At 40.2% G+C, this 15,512-nt stretch overlaps 1 protein-coding gene across 2 annotated transcripts in view; it reads right to left on the minus strand.

Moving 5' to 3' along the window:
* PDE7A (phosphodiesterase 7A) overlaps positions 1–15,512 on the minus strand; it is a 61,844-nt gene that overhangs the window by 20,611 nt on the left and 25,721 nt on the right. Inside the window, exon 3 of one of the 2 annotated variants that reach the window (XM_089517379.1) lies at positions 8,917–9,000. The exons of the other annotated variant lie outside the window; for it this stretch is intronic. Coding sequence (XP_089373505.1) covers positions 8,917–9,000 — 84 coding nt within the window. The remainder of the gene's footprint in view (positions 1–8,916; positions 9,001–15,512) is intronic. 2 annotated transcript variants of the gene reach the window in all.

A 15,512-nucleotide genomic window follows, 5' to 3' on the forward strand; every position in this document is an offset into this window, starting at 1 on the left:
CCAGATTTTGCATAATTACAATGTGCATCATTTCTTACAATTGGCCTTGCTGTCTGAGGCTGCTGGGAACTGGTCATCATCAACTAGAGTCGAGGTGGAATCATTTGCCCTTCCAGATCTCACTGGACTACAACTCCCGTAACTTATCACCACTGGCTATGCTCACTTGGGCTGCTGGGGTCTCACAGCGCAACATCTGGAGGTTTCATTATTCTCACCCCTGATGTGGAGTGCCACCAAGTTCCTGTTCATAGATTTCCCATAGGTATCCGGTGTATACTGTAGAAAGAGAATGCTGAGCTAGGTAGGCCTTGGTCTGACCCTTCATGGATTTTTTAGTATGATTTTTATGTTCCCCTCTCTGAATTGAAGCTTACAGTTTTGTATAGTATCAAACTGCTAACCAGTTCTGAAATAAAATATGATAACTCAAAGTAATGATGAGTATTTAAATTTAGCTCCTGAAGTAACTTTCAGCAGCCTTTCACTAAAAGAAGGGGAGGGAGGAAATGTTTGTGAATTTTCCTTCACCCCAATTTCCACCTCATCAACCCCCATGCTATTTTGAAAGGTCTCCCAGGCCTTTGGAGGAAATATTCAGCAAATGTGAGGATTTGCAAGAAGAGGAACCAATGAAAACAATTTCTCACCCTTCTGTAAACAGATGCCAGGATCACACCTTCCTTCAATTCTTAAATGTTAAAATCATCAGAACAATTCTAAAAGTTTTTAAGATTATAATTTTGGAAACACCGCATACTACAGTTGCCAGGCAATTGTTCATTACATGATCAGCATTTAATTGCAAAACCCAATTAGCATCAAAATTGACTTTAAAACCAAGGGCCAAGATATCAATATCTCAGTATTAAAGCCTCACATGGAACAATTACCAACATAAAGCAACTGAAAACATGATAATCCAACTAGATTTCTTTACTAGATATTTATTCTGTTTTACCTATCAGTTTTGTTTTTTTGATTTCCACATTGTGAACTGTTCATTTTGGCTAGTTGTTCCTGTGTGCCATAAAATAATTTCCAACTTATGGAAAACCTAAAGTGAATCTATCACAGTGTTTTCTTGGCAAGATTTGTTCAAAGGGGGTGGGGGTTGCCTTTCCCTTCTTCTGAGACTGAGAGAATGTGAATTGCCTGAAGTGACCCAGTGGTTTTCCATGGCCATGTAAAGATTCAAACCCTTGCCTCCAGAGTCATAGTCCAACACTCAAACCACTAAACTACACTGGCTCTCTAATTTTGGCTACTGAATCTGTTAAATGTTGTGGCTGCAGCCTTCAGCATATTTTAGAGAAAGATTGGGTAGAAATGCTGAAAATGAAATCAGTTATCAGAGCTTCTCAAATAAGTACACCTTTTCATGTGTGAAAAACTATATGCAGTCTGTGTTTTCATTCTTCACCAAAAAATGAAGAATTTTACTGCAGAATTCTAATCTCGTCATACAGTGCACCTGCTCCATATGCAGGCGCACCATATGCAGCTTCAAGTTTACGAAAAGTCGCGTCGTCATTAAATGAATGGCATGCACGCATACTGCACCGCCGCACGCACAAGCTCCATTATAATGAATAGGGCTTGAGCTTATGTGGGATTTGCCTTACGTGGGGGGGGGGTCCGGAATGGATCCACCGCATAAGGCAAGGCCTCACTGTACTTACGTATGAACCCCCTTTTACATTTAGCTATTCATACAGTGGTTTGCAAACCTCAAGCATGTTCCTGACAATGTGTTATTGACCTGCTAAAGCTATTCAGAGCCAGTAAGATACAGTATGTTGTCTTCAGACTGTAATCTCTCATCCTTTCCTCAACTTTCTGTTTAAGAGACTATTTTGAAATTTTCCTAGGACTAAATTTATCACCTTTACTTATAGATGACATGATCCTGACCAGAAAGAAAAGGCAGTTTTGTTTTCGGAATCTAAGACTTGAAACATTCTCATTCTTTTATTCTAGAACAAACTCTTTAAAAAGCCACAGAAAAGAGTGGCTTGTGTTCCAATAGCAAAGGACTGCTGCATTAATTAGTTTGAGATGCATCCAAATGACACCTTTTTTTCCTTTTTTTCCAGAGTTTTAAATTAATTGATACCCCTGTGTGGAAGTCTGTGATGGACTGTTAATTGATTGTTTCTTGGTAGATGACCACTCACTATTTTAAGCTGCATATGAAAAAAAACGGAGATCTTTGTATTTCAGCCTGACCATCCAGAAGCCCCTCTTTTATTCCCTCCACTGTGTTTAGAGTTGCCCAGTGGCTCCTGTTCCAGCTGCCAGGAACCTCAGAGTCCTGTTGGATGACTGTCTGTTCCTGTGCCCCTTCATCAGAATGACAGCAGTAATTTTCATCTTTTGAACACCCATGACTGCTGAGATTTCCCATCTGTCTGGATTATTGCAATAGTTTACTGGCAGGTTTGCCTTCTTCCTCTCTCCCTCTAGATTTAATTTAGAACACTGCCATCCAGGTTGGCTTAAATCTGCCTAAACATTCACATGTGGATACCAATTTGATTGTGTATGACAGGAGACTGGATTGGGTGCCCCTTGAGGTCTCTTACAACTCTATAATTCTATGAGTCTATATTTATTATTAGAATACTTATATCCCATTATATATCACAAGATCTCAGAGTGGTACACAGATAAAGCCGAAAAACAGTTCAAAGATATAAAATGGTAAGAAATCATTCAAGTCTATAAACATATTAAACAATTTAAGAATTCAAACAAATTAAAAATGCTTAAAACCATATACAGTCAGCCCTCCACATCTGTGCCTTTGATTTTTGCAGATTTATTTGATTAGTATGTTCTCTCTCAAAAAAAATAAATCTTTAGGCCTTCCAGTATGACTCTGCAAGAAGTTGACCATAAAGTCATGATGGAAGACCTACAGATTCCTAGGAAAACAATTTTTTAGCCATTTGTAAATCCTCCACCATGATCCTGTAGTCAATTTCTGGTGGATTCAGGTGAATGTTGACCATAGAGTTACACTGGAGGACCTAGAGATTCCTAGGGAGGTGTTCTCTCAAGTAAAAAAGTAGTTATTTTTTATTTAGTTATTTACTTGGTAAATTAATTTTTATTTACAGTTTTCCCACCTTCACAAGGGTCCTGTGCCCCTAACCCTAGCAACTGTGGAGGGCCCACTATACCTGTACAGATCTGAGGTAAAATGTTAGACCTCAAAGGCTTTGCTAAATAGCCATGTTTTAACTTCACCCTGGAATAAAGCCAGCATAATTACCAGTAAGGCTTCCCAAGGAAGGCAATCCAAACTCCGTATCTTGGGTGCCACAACACAGACATCCCTCTCCTATAACCTCACACTATATTTCTCCCACTGGAGGGACATAGAGAAGAGCTCCTTTAGCAGGCATACATAAGAAGAGCCACACTTTAAAGTATAGAGGTTCCATGCTGTAACATTTAATCTACTTAGACCAGAGGTTTCCAAACATTGGTTCTCCAGGTGTTTTGTACTTCAACACTCAGAAGCCCCACCCAGCTTGGCCAACTATCAAGAATTCTGGGATATCTGGAGGATCTGAGTTTGGGAATCAGTGACTTAGACGAACAGAGTATGGACTTCAGAGGTTAGTAATATCTTGCTTTGTTGATCTTTAGTCAACTGGCTTATAGGCTTTCTGAATTTCTGAGCAAACAACTGAATATGAAGTACAGAACATGGAAATAGCTATTTCTCCTTTCAACTGCTTCTTAAAGAAAACCAAAGTAGAAATGTAAAGCACAGGTTTCAGTCCAATTTTAAGTATATATGTGTGAAAGAAATAGCTATACACTGGGGATTTGCTCCTTGTGAATTTCACAGATAAATTACGAAACTTCATCTAAGAATGGTGGGGGCATTAAGCTCTCTTCTGCTGCCAAGATTCCTACAATCTAAGCTGTCATGGGTTATCAAGGAGTGACTGAATCATGCAAGAGTGGGAGTGGAGTAGGTGTGTAAATACATGCACATGTTCTTCGATGTTGTAACAGACTGATTTAAAGGAAGAAACTGGAGAAATAAGAGGAACCACAACTTGTTCTGACCAGTTAATTACAGGGTGAATTTGCTTCTACCTTCCAAACAATATTAAACTTCCAAATCCTTTTAAAAAATGGTTTGTGAAGTATATCACAAAAGTAGCATATATGTTATTATTTATAAGGTCACTAGTGATACAGGGCTATCATACATGTCACTGCAGTTCTGATTTTTATTTCCCCATATCCAACAGGCCCTAAAAGCATACTGAAAGTAAACCACCAGAGGTTGCACTCAAGCTGAAAGTTTATGTAAGAAACTGATAGCCTGAACATCTCATTTTTTCCCTTTGACAAAGTCTAACCAGTGGTTTTAGTGCTGTATCCCATCTTACAAGCCTCTGATGAAAGGCCCTCCCTCCATCCCAACTGCCACTGCTATGGTTTCAGACAGAGAAAAGAACAGGCAGGCACAGCTTCCTCGTGAATCGGCCCAGCAACCGATGAAAGGCCATCTTTCCATACAACTGCCATTGCTCTGTCCTCTGAGGAGGGAACCGCAGGCAGGCAGGCACAGCACCATCATTCCTTGATTGCAGCTGATGATAAAAGGCCCTCCCTCCAACCCAACTGCTACTGCTGTGACCTCTTAGGAAGATATGAACAGGCAGGTACAGCTCCATCATGCCTGAACCCAGCAACTGAGAGAAGGCCCTCCCTCTATCACAACTACCACTGTCCTGGTCTACGAGAGAGAGAAGAGCAGCCAACATCTTCTGGACTTAACCCTGTCCTCCACAGCCTTCCCCTTTTTCTTGTGTATCCTCTCTTATTTAGACTGTAAGCCTGAGGGAGGGAACTGTCAAACTAATAGTTTGTAAGCCACTCTGCAAGCCTTTTTGGCTGAAGGGTGGGGTATAAATATTCTAAATAAATAAATCACAGAATCATAGAATAATAGAGTTGGAAGAGACCGCAAGGGCGATCCAATCCAACCCCCTGCCATGCAGGAAATCCAAATCAAAGCATCCTCGACAGATGGCCATCCAGCCTCTGTTTAAAGACCTCCAAGGAGGGAGACTCCACCACACTCCGAGGGAGTGTGTTCCACTGCCGAACAGTCCTTACTGTCAGGAAGTTCCTCCTAATGTTGAGGTGGAATCTCTTTTCCTGGAGCTTGCATTCATTGTTCTGGGTCCTAGTCTCTGGAGCAGCAGAAAACAAGCTTGCTCCCTCCTCAATATTTAAACAGGGCTATCATATCACCTCTTTTAACCTTCTCTTCTCCAGGCTGAACATCCCCACCTCCCTAAGTCGTTCCTCATAGGGCATGGTTTCCAGATACTTCACCATTTTAGTCACTCTCCTAACAAGGCTGATACCAAGAATTACCCTTCCACTGAAATAAAATGTGAGAATTTTACATTTGTTCATCATAATGAAATACAGATGAAATCCTGTCCATCCCAAGAGCAGCTAGAGGTAAAGTTCTTCTAACATTTCAATTTGTGTCATGGAAGTGTCTTACGGTAATATTCAAGACAGAACATTGACAAATTTACCTTCTGCTTATTAATGTTCCGTAGATACTGTGTTCTGTAACTGTCAGTACCAAAAAGAGACAGAATGTAGTGGAGATCGCCAGCTTTGAATGCAGAAAAGCCCAGGTTAAATTCCCATCTCTAAAAAGGGCTTACAAATCCCTTTCTCTAAAACCATAGAGAAACATTCCTTTTTGGCAGAGATTAGGAGTGGAGAATGTGACCCTCCAGAAGTTACTGGACAGCTATCCAATATTAGACTGTACAATACTGGACTGGAGAGCTACACATACCTCACTCCTAGTTAAGCTTCCTGTGAACAAATGGGCTAGCAAAATCTGCATCTAAAAGGACTAAGGATAAGTCATTGGCAGTGCAGCGCTTTCCACTTAGTTCACATAACCCCTATGATGTACTTCAGTCACTCAGTCTCTGAAAAGCTTTTGCCCAGTGGCTTTCTAAACTGCTGATTTCTGGTGTGAATAGAAGCTATACCCTTATGCACTGCAGCAGACCAGTGTTTTTCAATTCCTACCCACTCCAAAGTATGTGGACAGAAAAACTGGCTCTACTAGTGTTTACCCTTTGCCTACCTCAGCTGCTCACTTCCATTTGCTTGTCTTGCTTTGCACAGGGAGTAAGCAACAAAGTGTGAAAGAAAACCCCAGAGAAAGGTTGCACTGCTGTTTACAGTAGGCAAGTAGTTGGGCCACAGACTTAAATATGACATTTCTTCAACCTTTTCTCAAACTGGTTGTCCTCAAGGCCACAGAAATGACACCATTATTTTACAGGGATGCATGAAAAAACTCTTGCACTTTTGAACTAAATACCTCACAAAACTAAAATCTTGCTTATCATTCATTTTAGAAGGGAAATATTGGCATTCCATATAGATACTCATACACTGCCTTACTTTTAAATGAAACTAACATTGACCAGGTTGTGGGTCACATTTGGAGGGGGGGAGTAGTCCTCTGTTAAACTCAATTAAATGACAATTTTGGAAAGCTGTGCCTGATCCTGACTGTTTCTCATAATCACTCAATAAGTCAGAATAAAGGTATTAAAAGTGATAAAATACCTAACCTAGCTCCTTTACTTTCAATCAATACCTTATCATCTAAGGCCTGTGTTGCTGGAGGCAAAGAAAGTAGAGGCTTTTCAAATTAGATTCATGGACTAAATGCTCAAAATCAATTTTTGGACTACAATGTCTGATTCAGCAGGGGTCTTTTTATCATTGTTAATGAATGAAGCACCCTCTTCAAAGTAGTTTCTGTTCACTGCCAACATGAGAGACTGATAAAAATATTATTCTGGATGGGAAAGTGAAGTGAAGCTCTGCTTTTAAATCTTTAATCCCTGCTTAGGAGATCAGAAGCATAATGTAGATTTACATGTTCCCTTCTTCCCCTTTTCACCTATGTTTGTTGTAATGCCAGTTTAGCACTGCTTCCACACTGGGGCTAACCAGACCAGAACAAAATAAAATGACATAATATGCATGAATTCCAGTCTATGATTCCAAGGCATCCTTGGTTCAGCTCTACTAAATGAGGGTTATATACAGTAGAAAAAAGGGTCATTGAAAAGCATGGACAACAGCCTGCAAAATACTAGCCCTCTTCACACATTGGGTCCTCCTAGCCAACCAGACCAACCCTGGTGTGAGCAATGGTGTGACCGAGGTAGCAGTCCAATCATCTTCATAGCCAGTACTGTGCCCCTTTGTACCAACCCCAATTAAAGCAAGAAGTCTTGATGTTTCATTTGAATCAGAGAAGCTTTAGAACAAGCCAAGATCTTAAATCAACCTCAATCTATCATTTAAAAGGCTGGTTTATTCCAAGGCTAGCTCCTAATTTCCCGGGTGGAATAAAAAACAAAATTTGGGTTAGTGTACTTCTAGTTTAATTTTGGCACATATAAAGGCAAAAAAGGAAGTATGGGCAGTAACAAAATTGTTGTCCATAATTCAACTTGTTAAGTCAAAATATAACCAAGCAATGAGCAACCATCTTGATGCATCTACAGATTAGGACATTCAAACTGAGATTGAATGGCAGAATATTTAAATAATTCTCTTCAAATGAACCATCCCAGTTGATTATTAGCATCAGCAAATAAAGGTTCCCCCAAAAAGCCTTTATGGATATCTTGTCATGGTTTATGCAGTCTTTTTAAAGCAAGTTTTTAAAAAACAGTACTCCCTGGGGGTGGGGGGGAACCCCTTACAAACATAATGTAGCTTCTTTTGACTACTTTAGACTAATCTAAGCACTTAAAAGTATTTGTGGAACATGGGTAAAGCAAAAGAAAATCACTGGAACCAAGATGCTGAATTTGGATGTCTTACAGAGGAATATATGAAATGTTTTCCCCAGTTTTTTCTTATTTTTTGTTACTGCTCACAGATCGTCAGTCTAGCTTGTCCTTCCGAAGAATCATGTTGATTTTATTATGAAAACATTATGCCACATCCACAGAGTACTTCAATCATATAAACAAAATTCAGCAGTTGCCTAAAGAAGCTAAGATCATTCCTTCATTGCCATAATACTTTTCCCTTCTTGGCAGAAAGACAGAAAGAAAAAAATGTCCTTCAAACAAAACTGCTAGAACTGATAACCTCCACATGTGAGGAATCCATTGACAACACTGAAGTAATTTTCTTTTCAGATTTATGATATCATACTTGATTTTAGGGAGGGGAGGGAATGGTCTAGCTAAACTTCAGAGAATCTCCTGAATAGCAGTAGTTTCTGAGAATAAGGCTGCTAAGTAAAAATAGGTAAAAACTGAAGGCTTTGCCATAAAGGGCTTTATGGCTAGACTTTTCAATTATTCAACCACGCTCTCTAGAATGAATTACCACAACATAATACCCATTCTGTTTAGATTCAGGATACAGCAAGGAGATCAAACACTCAATAACATAGCTTATGAGATGAATTACTTATCATGGACTTTATTCCTTCAGTTAATATACCAGAAGGAAATTAGTGATGCATGGGTCCTGTTGGGATAATGTTACATACAGGTATTTCTAAATAAGATTAATCTGTAATCAGACCAGTTTCTTATTAATTCAAGTGTATAGCACACTGAAAATTCTGAACCCTTCATTCATGTATTAAAACAAAAATTTAGTTTTGTGTCAGTATCATAGGTTGAGGAAAATAAACCATTATTCTGCATGTTGTGTATTTTCGTAATTTCTCAAGCAGATTTTTTTTTATTTGCAAGGAAAATATTAATTTCCATTTTCAATTAGCTGTCAGTTACTTGAATCCCAGCAGCTCGATATAAATTGAATCCTTCATTAGTGTTCTGCTATTATTTAAATACTTACAGTGAAAAATACGGAAATCAATGTATGGATGAGAACCTCTTCTCTCTGTTTCAAATCCTGCCCGACTTCTTACTCGTACATCTCCTAGAAATAGGGTCAAGAGTGAAACATGCTGTGTCGAAGAGCTATAGAGAAAACTGCAACTGAGTACAGTTGCAAGGTGTAGACTTTATACATGTAGTGTAACAAGCATACAATGAACCTACTCAGTAGTTTTCATTTCAGAGGTAGTTTCAAAACAAGTTTGAAGACTTTTAAAACATGCATCTGCATGCTCTTCATAAAATTCATTATATACACAGCCAAATGCATGTATAACTACTCAGATCATGTTGCATACACTAAGGCTAAGCTGTACTACCATGATGTAAGACAAAGGAATGGGTAAACATAAAGGAACTTCTTTTGCTCTCTAGTACCATAACATTCATTGCTCAAGATCAGTTTATTTATAATGATCTTATGTATACAATTACAACTGTTGTGAATAGTTTACTTACTTGTGCACAGTTGTTTGATTATGCAAACCCTTACCAAAATATTAAAACTTATTTTAAAAGGTAGATAAAAATGCATACACAGTCAACTCTTCCTATCTGTGGTCTTGGAGCATACGTGGATAGTCCCAGAATGGAACCTCTGTGTACACAAAGGGCCGACTGTATTCTTCACTTCAGCTAAAACAATTCCCCTCTCTATTAGAATAAAAGTATACTGTTGTTAACTGAAATTACCAAATAAATAGAGCTACAGCCAATGTTAGATGAGAAGGTGGACCTGCTCAAAAGGAATTTCTTTTCCTCTGCATGGTAGATCTCCAATGCTCAATATCTGCTGTGGGAATCCCCCCTCTAACCTTCTAGAGCAGTGCAACTCCAAGTGGAGGTCAATAGATTGGTACCAGACTACAAGGTAACTGACATGGAGAGTTTCCAGGAAAGATAGAAACACTTGTAGCCAACTGGCCCAAATATGGTACTGTGCTCGGTACACTGAAGGGAAAAATCCTGCCAGTCCCCCACATCAAATTGCTTAAGAAGCCCTGCTCTAGAGTAGATCTGGGGTGGATAAAATGAGACTGATAGGAATGGGGAAACTCAGCCAGCCAACAGTGTCTGTTTCTTTGGGAGAAGGATACCACTGAATACAACACAGAGGGCAAGACCCTGCATTGTCACTGTAACTACAAAGACTCCCACTCCTAACTTCATAGCCTGAGAGTACCCCAATTAAAGCATTTCTGAGGTGCTGGAGATTGAAGCACTGGACAATGATATCGTCAGTATCTTTCCAGTTGCAGAGTGCCTTGGAAACAGATAGTGGGACAGTTCCTTGTGGTCTACACCTACCAAAACTGCTTATCTCAAGGAAGCCAACAACCCTGAGCATGCTGGAGACATCATTTCCCTGAGTTTTTTTGTGGGGTTTTTGGGCTATGTGGCCATGTTCTAGAAGAGTTTCTTCCTGATGTTTTGCCAGCATCTGTGGCTGGCATCTTCAGAGAATGCTTGCCTGGAAAAAGGTGTGTGTGTGTGTGTGTGTGTCTGTGTCTGTGTGTGTATACACATACATACATACATACATACTGTGTGAGCCTGTGAATGCAGGAGTGATTTGCATGTGTATTGTTCTGTTGCTAATGGCAAGCCTCAGGCTGGGAGGCTAATGCAAGACACTAACCATCTTTTGCATTAGCCTCCCAGCCTGAGGCTTGCCATCAGCAACAGAACAATACACATGCAAATAATTCCTGCATTTCCAGGCTCTCTCTCTCTCTCACACACACACACACACATATACCTTTGTCCAGGCAAGCATTCTCTGAAGATGCCAGCCACAGATGCTGGCGAAACGTCAAGAAGAAACTCTTCTAGAACATGACCACATAGCCCAAAAACCACACAAAAAACTATGGATGCCTGCCATGAAAGCCTTCAACTTCACATCATTTCCCTGAGTTCCAATCTCCACTGTCTTGGGGAACATTACAGTCAGGCCAGTTTGTAAAGGTAGGTTTTTGGAGTCACATTCAGTCATTCATTACTTTAAATGTTAACTCCCAGCAATTAAAACAGTGATTCCCAAACTTTGGTCCTCCAGATGTTTTGGACTTCAGTTCCCAGAATTCCTCACTGCTGACCAAGGTGGCTAATAGGGCTTCTGGGAGCTGAAGTCCAAAACACTTGGAGGACCAAAGTTTGAGAATCCTTGAGTTAGAATATCAAAAGTCCAGTTTATAATATTGTCACCAATGAACAGTATGCTTAAAAAAGACTGAAAATTTCATATAGAAAAGTAAAATTTAACTTATCTACCATCCAAACTTTGTTTCAAATTAACTGTCTTTCATGAGGACAATGTTTATATTAAACAACTTATAGTATGACCAGTTTAGAAATTATATCCATCCATGGTTTGATGTCACATGAAGAAATCTCAGATTTATCATCTCCTTGTCCCCTCATTACATGCTGTAGTTTTACAGCAAACCAGAACTGGGAACCATTGTGATCATGATTTCCAATTTTGACTAATAAATAAACTATTATCATATCTAAGGCGCGTTACAGACCGCCCGTTTCGGGCGGCCTGTGACTGGCCCTTTCCCTGCCAGATCAGGGCCTCAGCTGCCACAGCGACAGCCTCTGAGGCCCCAATCTGCCGCTTTCCAGGCCGCAGGGAAGCAGCAAAAGGCCTGGAAAGGGGTGTCCTTGGGACTTCATGCCCCAAGGACACCCAATGGCGGCAGGGATACGGAGAAGGGGGCCGCTCGGCCCCTTTCTCATTTGCGTCACTGGCGCAGCTGTGTAGAGGCTGCGCCAGCGACGCAAATCATGGAAGGAGTTCCAAAACAGAGCTCCTTCCGGAGACGCGGAAAAGGTGCCCCAGGTGCCCTCGCACAGTCCCACTACGTCACTTCCATGCTGCCCCGTTTGGAGGCGGCGCGGTCGTGACATAGTCATGGCAACCCCCGTGTGGAACGGGCGCTGCCATTTTGTACGTCCTGGGGACGTACTAGGGTTAGGTAAGGTATGCACTTTCCCTAACCCTAGTGCGTCCCCGGGACACTTTACGCCCGTGCGGAACTGGCCTTAGTTCGGCTGCCTAAACAGCAATGAATATTATAGTTGCTATTTGAGAGGAAGTAATCCCTGACTTATTCAAACTATAATAACCTATGGTTTCAAATTATGTCCAAACCTACTCAGATGTGAGACTAGCAAAACCTCTGGCCCTCAACACATTGTAGCCCATTCCATATGAAAATATTTTCAAAGCTAAATATTATAGTTTTAAACTGAACTATGGACCAGTCAACAGATTAATGACTGATTTTATTCTACCAAATTCAAACTCTATCTGCCCAATTTCTTTTATGAATTTATGTCTCTACAAAGCTCTTTTAGAAAAAAACTTTATAATAATGCTCAAGACTACATGTATTTGAGAATATATTTTCATTCTATTTTACATCTTAGATTGTGTGGGTGATTTTTTTCCCCCAGAAAATAATTTTGCCTGCATTCCAGAATCATTGTGGAAGACTGGGTACAACTACCTTTAAAAATAATGAACTCAGTAGTAGTAAATAAGTTTATTTTGTATAGCGTACACCATTACATTCAGCAATCAATTCGTATACAGCAGTTGCATCCTGACATGATGCTAGTAGTAGTAAATAAGTTTATTTTGTATAGCGTACACCATTACAGAAAGTAATTCATATAAAACATAAATATAAACAAATACATTGTAAAATTACATTACAGAGTTAAACATTGTCTTTAAAAAACAACAATACAAGGGCTTAGATGAATCTAAAAAGGCATAAGGGGCCAGCTACACTAAAGCTATATAACATTGGTTTGCAGAGCTGAGGATATTCAAAAATAATTGGGCTTCAAAACTATCCTGTAGCCCAGCCATCGTCTTTACAGAGCTTCCTCCTTATAATTGATGCTTTAAAGGCAAAACAGGCTTCCTTTTCAGAAATGCTTGTTTCGGTATCCCCTAATAAAAGAGTGATCAGATATGAGACTAAGTCTTTGTATAAAGCATTTCTTATATTTTTTGTGGGTTTTTCAGGCTAAGTGGCCATGTTCTAGAAGATTTTCTTCCTGACGTTTCGCCAGCATATGTGGCTGGCATCTTCAGAGAACTTTTCTTATATCTTTATAAAATGGGCACTCTAATAAGTAATGACTTAGATCGTCAACTGAGTTGGAGCCACACGGGCAAACTCTCTCTTCCCAGATGGTCCTTTGATAACGCCCTAGCACCACAGCTGTGGTCACTGACTGACAATGTAGGGCTGTGAAGGCATATCTCTTAAATTAACTATATTATTGAGATATTGTGGGTAATTTTTTTGGAAAGGGAGTTTGGCATACCAAGGGGCACATTTTGATAGACCAACAGAGGTACAATATAGCTGAAAGTCATGTTTCAAAATATGGAACTTCATATATTTTACAGCTCTATCATAATTTAAAGAGCGCAGCAAGTCCTTTGAGAGCCCATATGAATCAAGAAGTTGTAAAATTTCTTGATTCCAAGATAGAAGTGTTTTGTTTTCAGATTTCAACTTTTCTTTGAAAACAATCTATACAAGGACTGTTTCATTAGTGAGTTTCAGCCAGTATTTAATGGCTTGAACCTGAGTTATATCCTTTACAGTACGGAGTCCCCCTTCCAACCAAAGGATAGAGGTCTCAGTTGCTTTGGGCAGACCTAAGATTACTCGTAGGTAATTATTTTGGACCGTCTCCAAGTTAGATTTTATCCTAGGCCCCCATATTTCAGCCCCATAACGCATCTGAGCTATAACTTTAGCCTCATAAATTTAGATGGCCGGAGGAAATTGTTTACCACCTCTGTTCCAGTAAAATCTTAATACAGAGTTGGCTGCATTAATAGCAATTACTTTTGTATTTTCAAAATGACAACTCCAAGATCCAGTTGAGGAAAAATTTAGTCCTAAATATCTGAAGAACTTCATTTATTCTATAGGTTGCCTGTCAATTCGTCATATATGTTTCTTATACCTATTGGCGAAGAGTAGTATTTTTGTCTTTTTGTGATTAATTTTCAGCTTGTCTTGAGTTACTAAATGACTAAAAGCTTTTAATAATCTCCTTAAACCTTGCTGTGATTGTGACAGTAAAATAATATCATCTGCATACATGAGAACTGATATTTTCCTGGGTCCCAATTTAGGGGGTATATAGTTGTCATTATCCCTTAAATCCATTATTAATGAATTAACATAAATATTAAACAATGCTGGTGCTTGATGGACATCTCGAGTAGTTGATATTGGGTTTGATAGCAAGCCAGCGGAATCCAATCTGACTTGAATTTAAGTATCAGAGTGGAGGGCTTGTATCAGCAGACATGATGCTAAAACAAGTGGTAACAATACAAGAGCAAGCATCCACTAACTTTTGAGTTTACACCTACCGCCCCCCAGCAAGGCCATGAGATAACTAGAAGCTACTGCTTCCATTTTAGATCAATCATAGTATATCCAAATACTAAAATATGGTTAATTTTAACTATGATGAAATTAACATTAGCCATTTACACCTTACCTCCTTTAAGGTAAAGGAGGTTTGTTTCAACTAACTATATTTAAGATAAGCTAGCTTATCTGTGGTCAGTCAACTCAACAAGCTACCATTAACTTAACATGGAAAGAAAAGCCTGGAAGGGCCATCACCCAATGGAGGAACCCATAAGCCAAAGAGCTTCTGTGGCTTGTTATAACAAACCAGTTCTATAAATTGGTCTCTTCCAACTCTGTAATTCTATGATTCTATAAGAATTGATACATGGAGAGATCTTATAGCACCTTTGAGGTGCTACAAGATGAGGAAGTAGGATGAAGTCTACAAAAGCTCATGCTGCCAATTTATTTCTTTCAGTTAATCAGAAAGTTGCTACAAAATCTCTCCACATACTGATTCTACAGACTAACATGGCTATATCTTTTAATTTTATAAGAATTGAGTTCATCTACATTTAATAAATCCAAACCCTTTAGCGACAGACTCTGGGAATATGTGGCTGTTTGATTGCTACAGCCTTCCAATTATTCCACAAATTGGGTTACAAAGTTGGAATGCTTATGTTCAAGCTTTTCAGAAAATACACCTTGAGTTGAAGTAATACAAAAAGGACTACTTTCACCAACTAGAACTAGCAGAACTACTATAAGCCCAGAAAGACCCCTTGCCCTAGGAACAGGGGTAGGCAACCTTTTTGAGCCGGGGGCCGGGTTGCTGTCCCTCAGGCAACTGGGGAGCCGAAGCCAGGGGTGGAGCTTCAACCCTCCAGGGCGGGGCCACCTGCCGGGGGTGGAGCTTCCACCCTCCGGGGCAGGGCCGCATGCCGGGGGTGGAGCTTCCACCCTCCAGGGGCGGGGCCGCATGCCATGGGCGGAGCTTCCACTCTCCGGGGGCGAGGCCTCCCCATCTTTGCTGGCCCCTGACGGGGCCCCAGGCCCCGTCAGAGACCGGCAAAAAAGCTGGGGAGCGCCGGCAGCGCTGGAGGGCCCCCTGGAGGGCCCCAGCGACGGCACCAGGGCTCCCAGAGGC

The sequence above is a fragment of the Sceloporus occidentalis genome, unplaced genomic scaffold, assembly GCF_023333645.1.
Source record: "Sceloporus occidentalis isolate IW3139 unplaced genomic scaffold, rSceOcc1.0.p SCAF_3, whole genome shotgun sequence".
Taxonomy (NCBI): domain Eukaryota; kingdom Metazoa; phylum Chordata; class Lepidosauria; order Squamata; family Phrynosomatidae; genus Sceloporus; species Sceloporus occidentalis.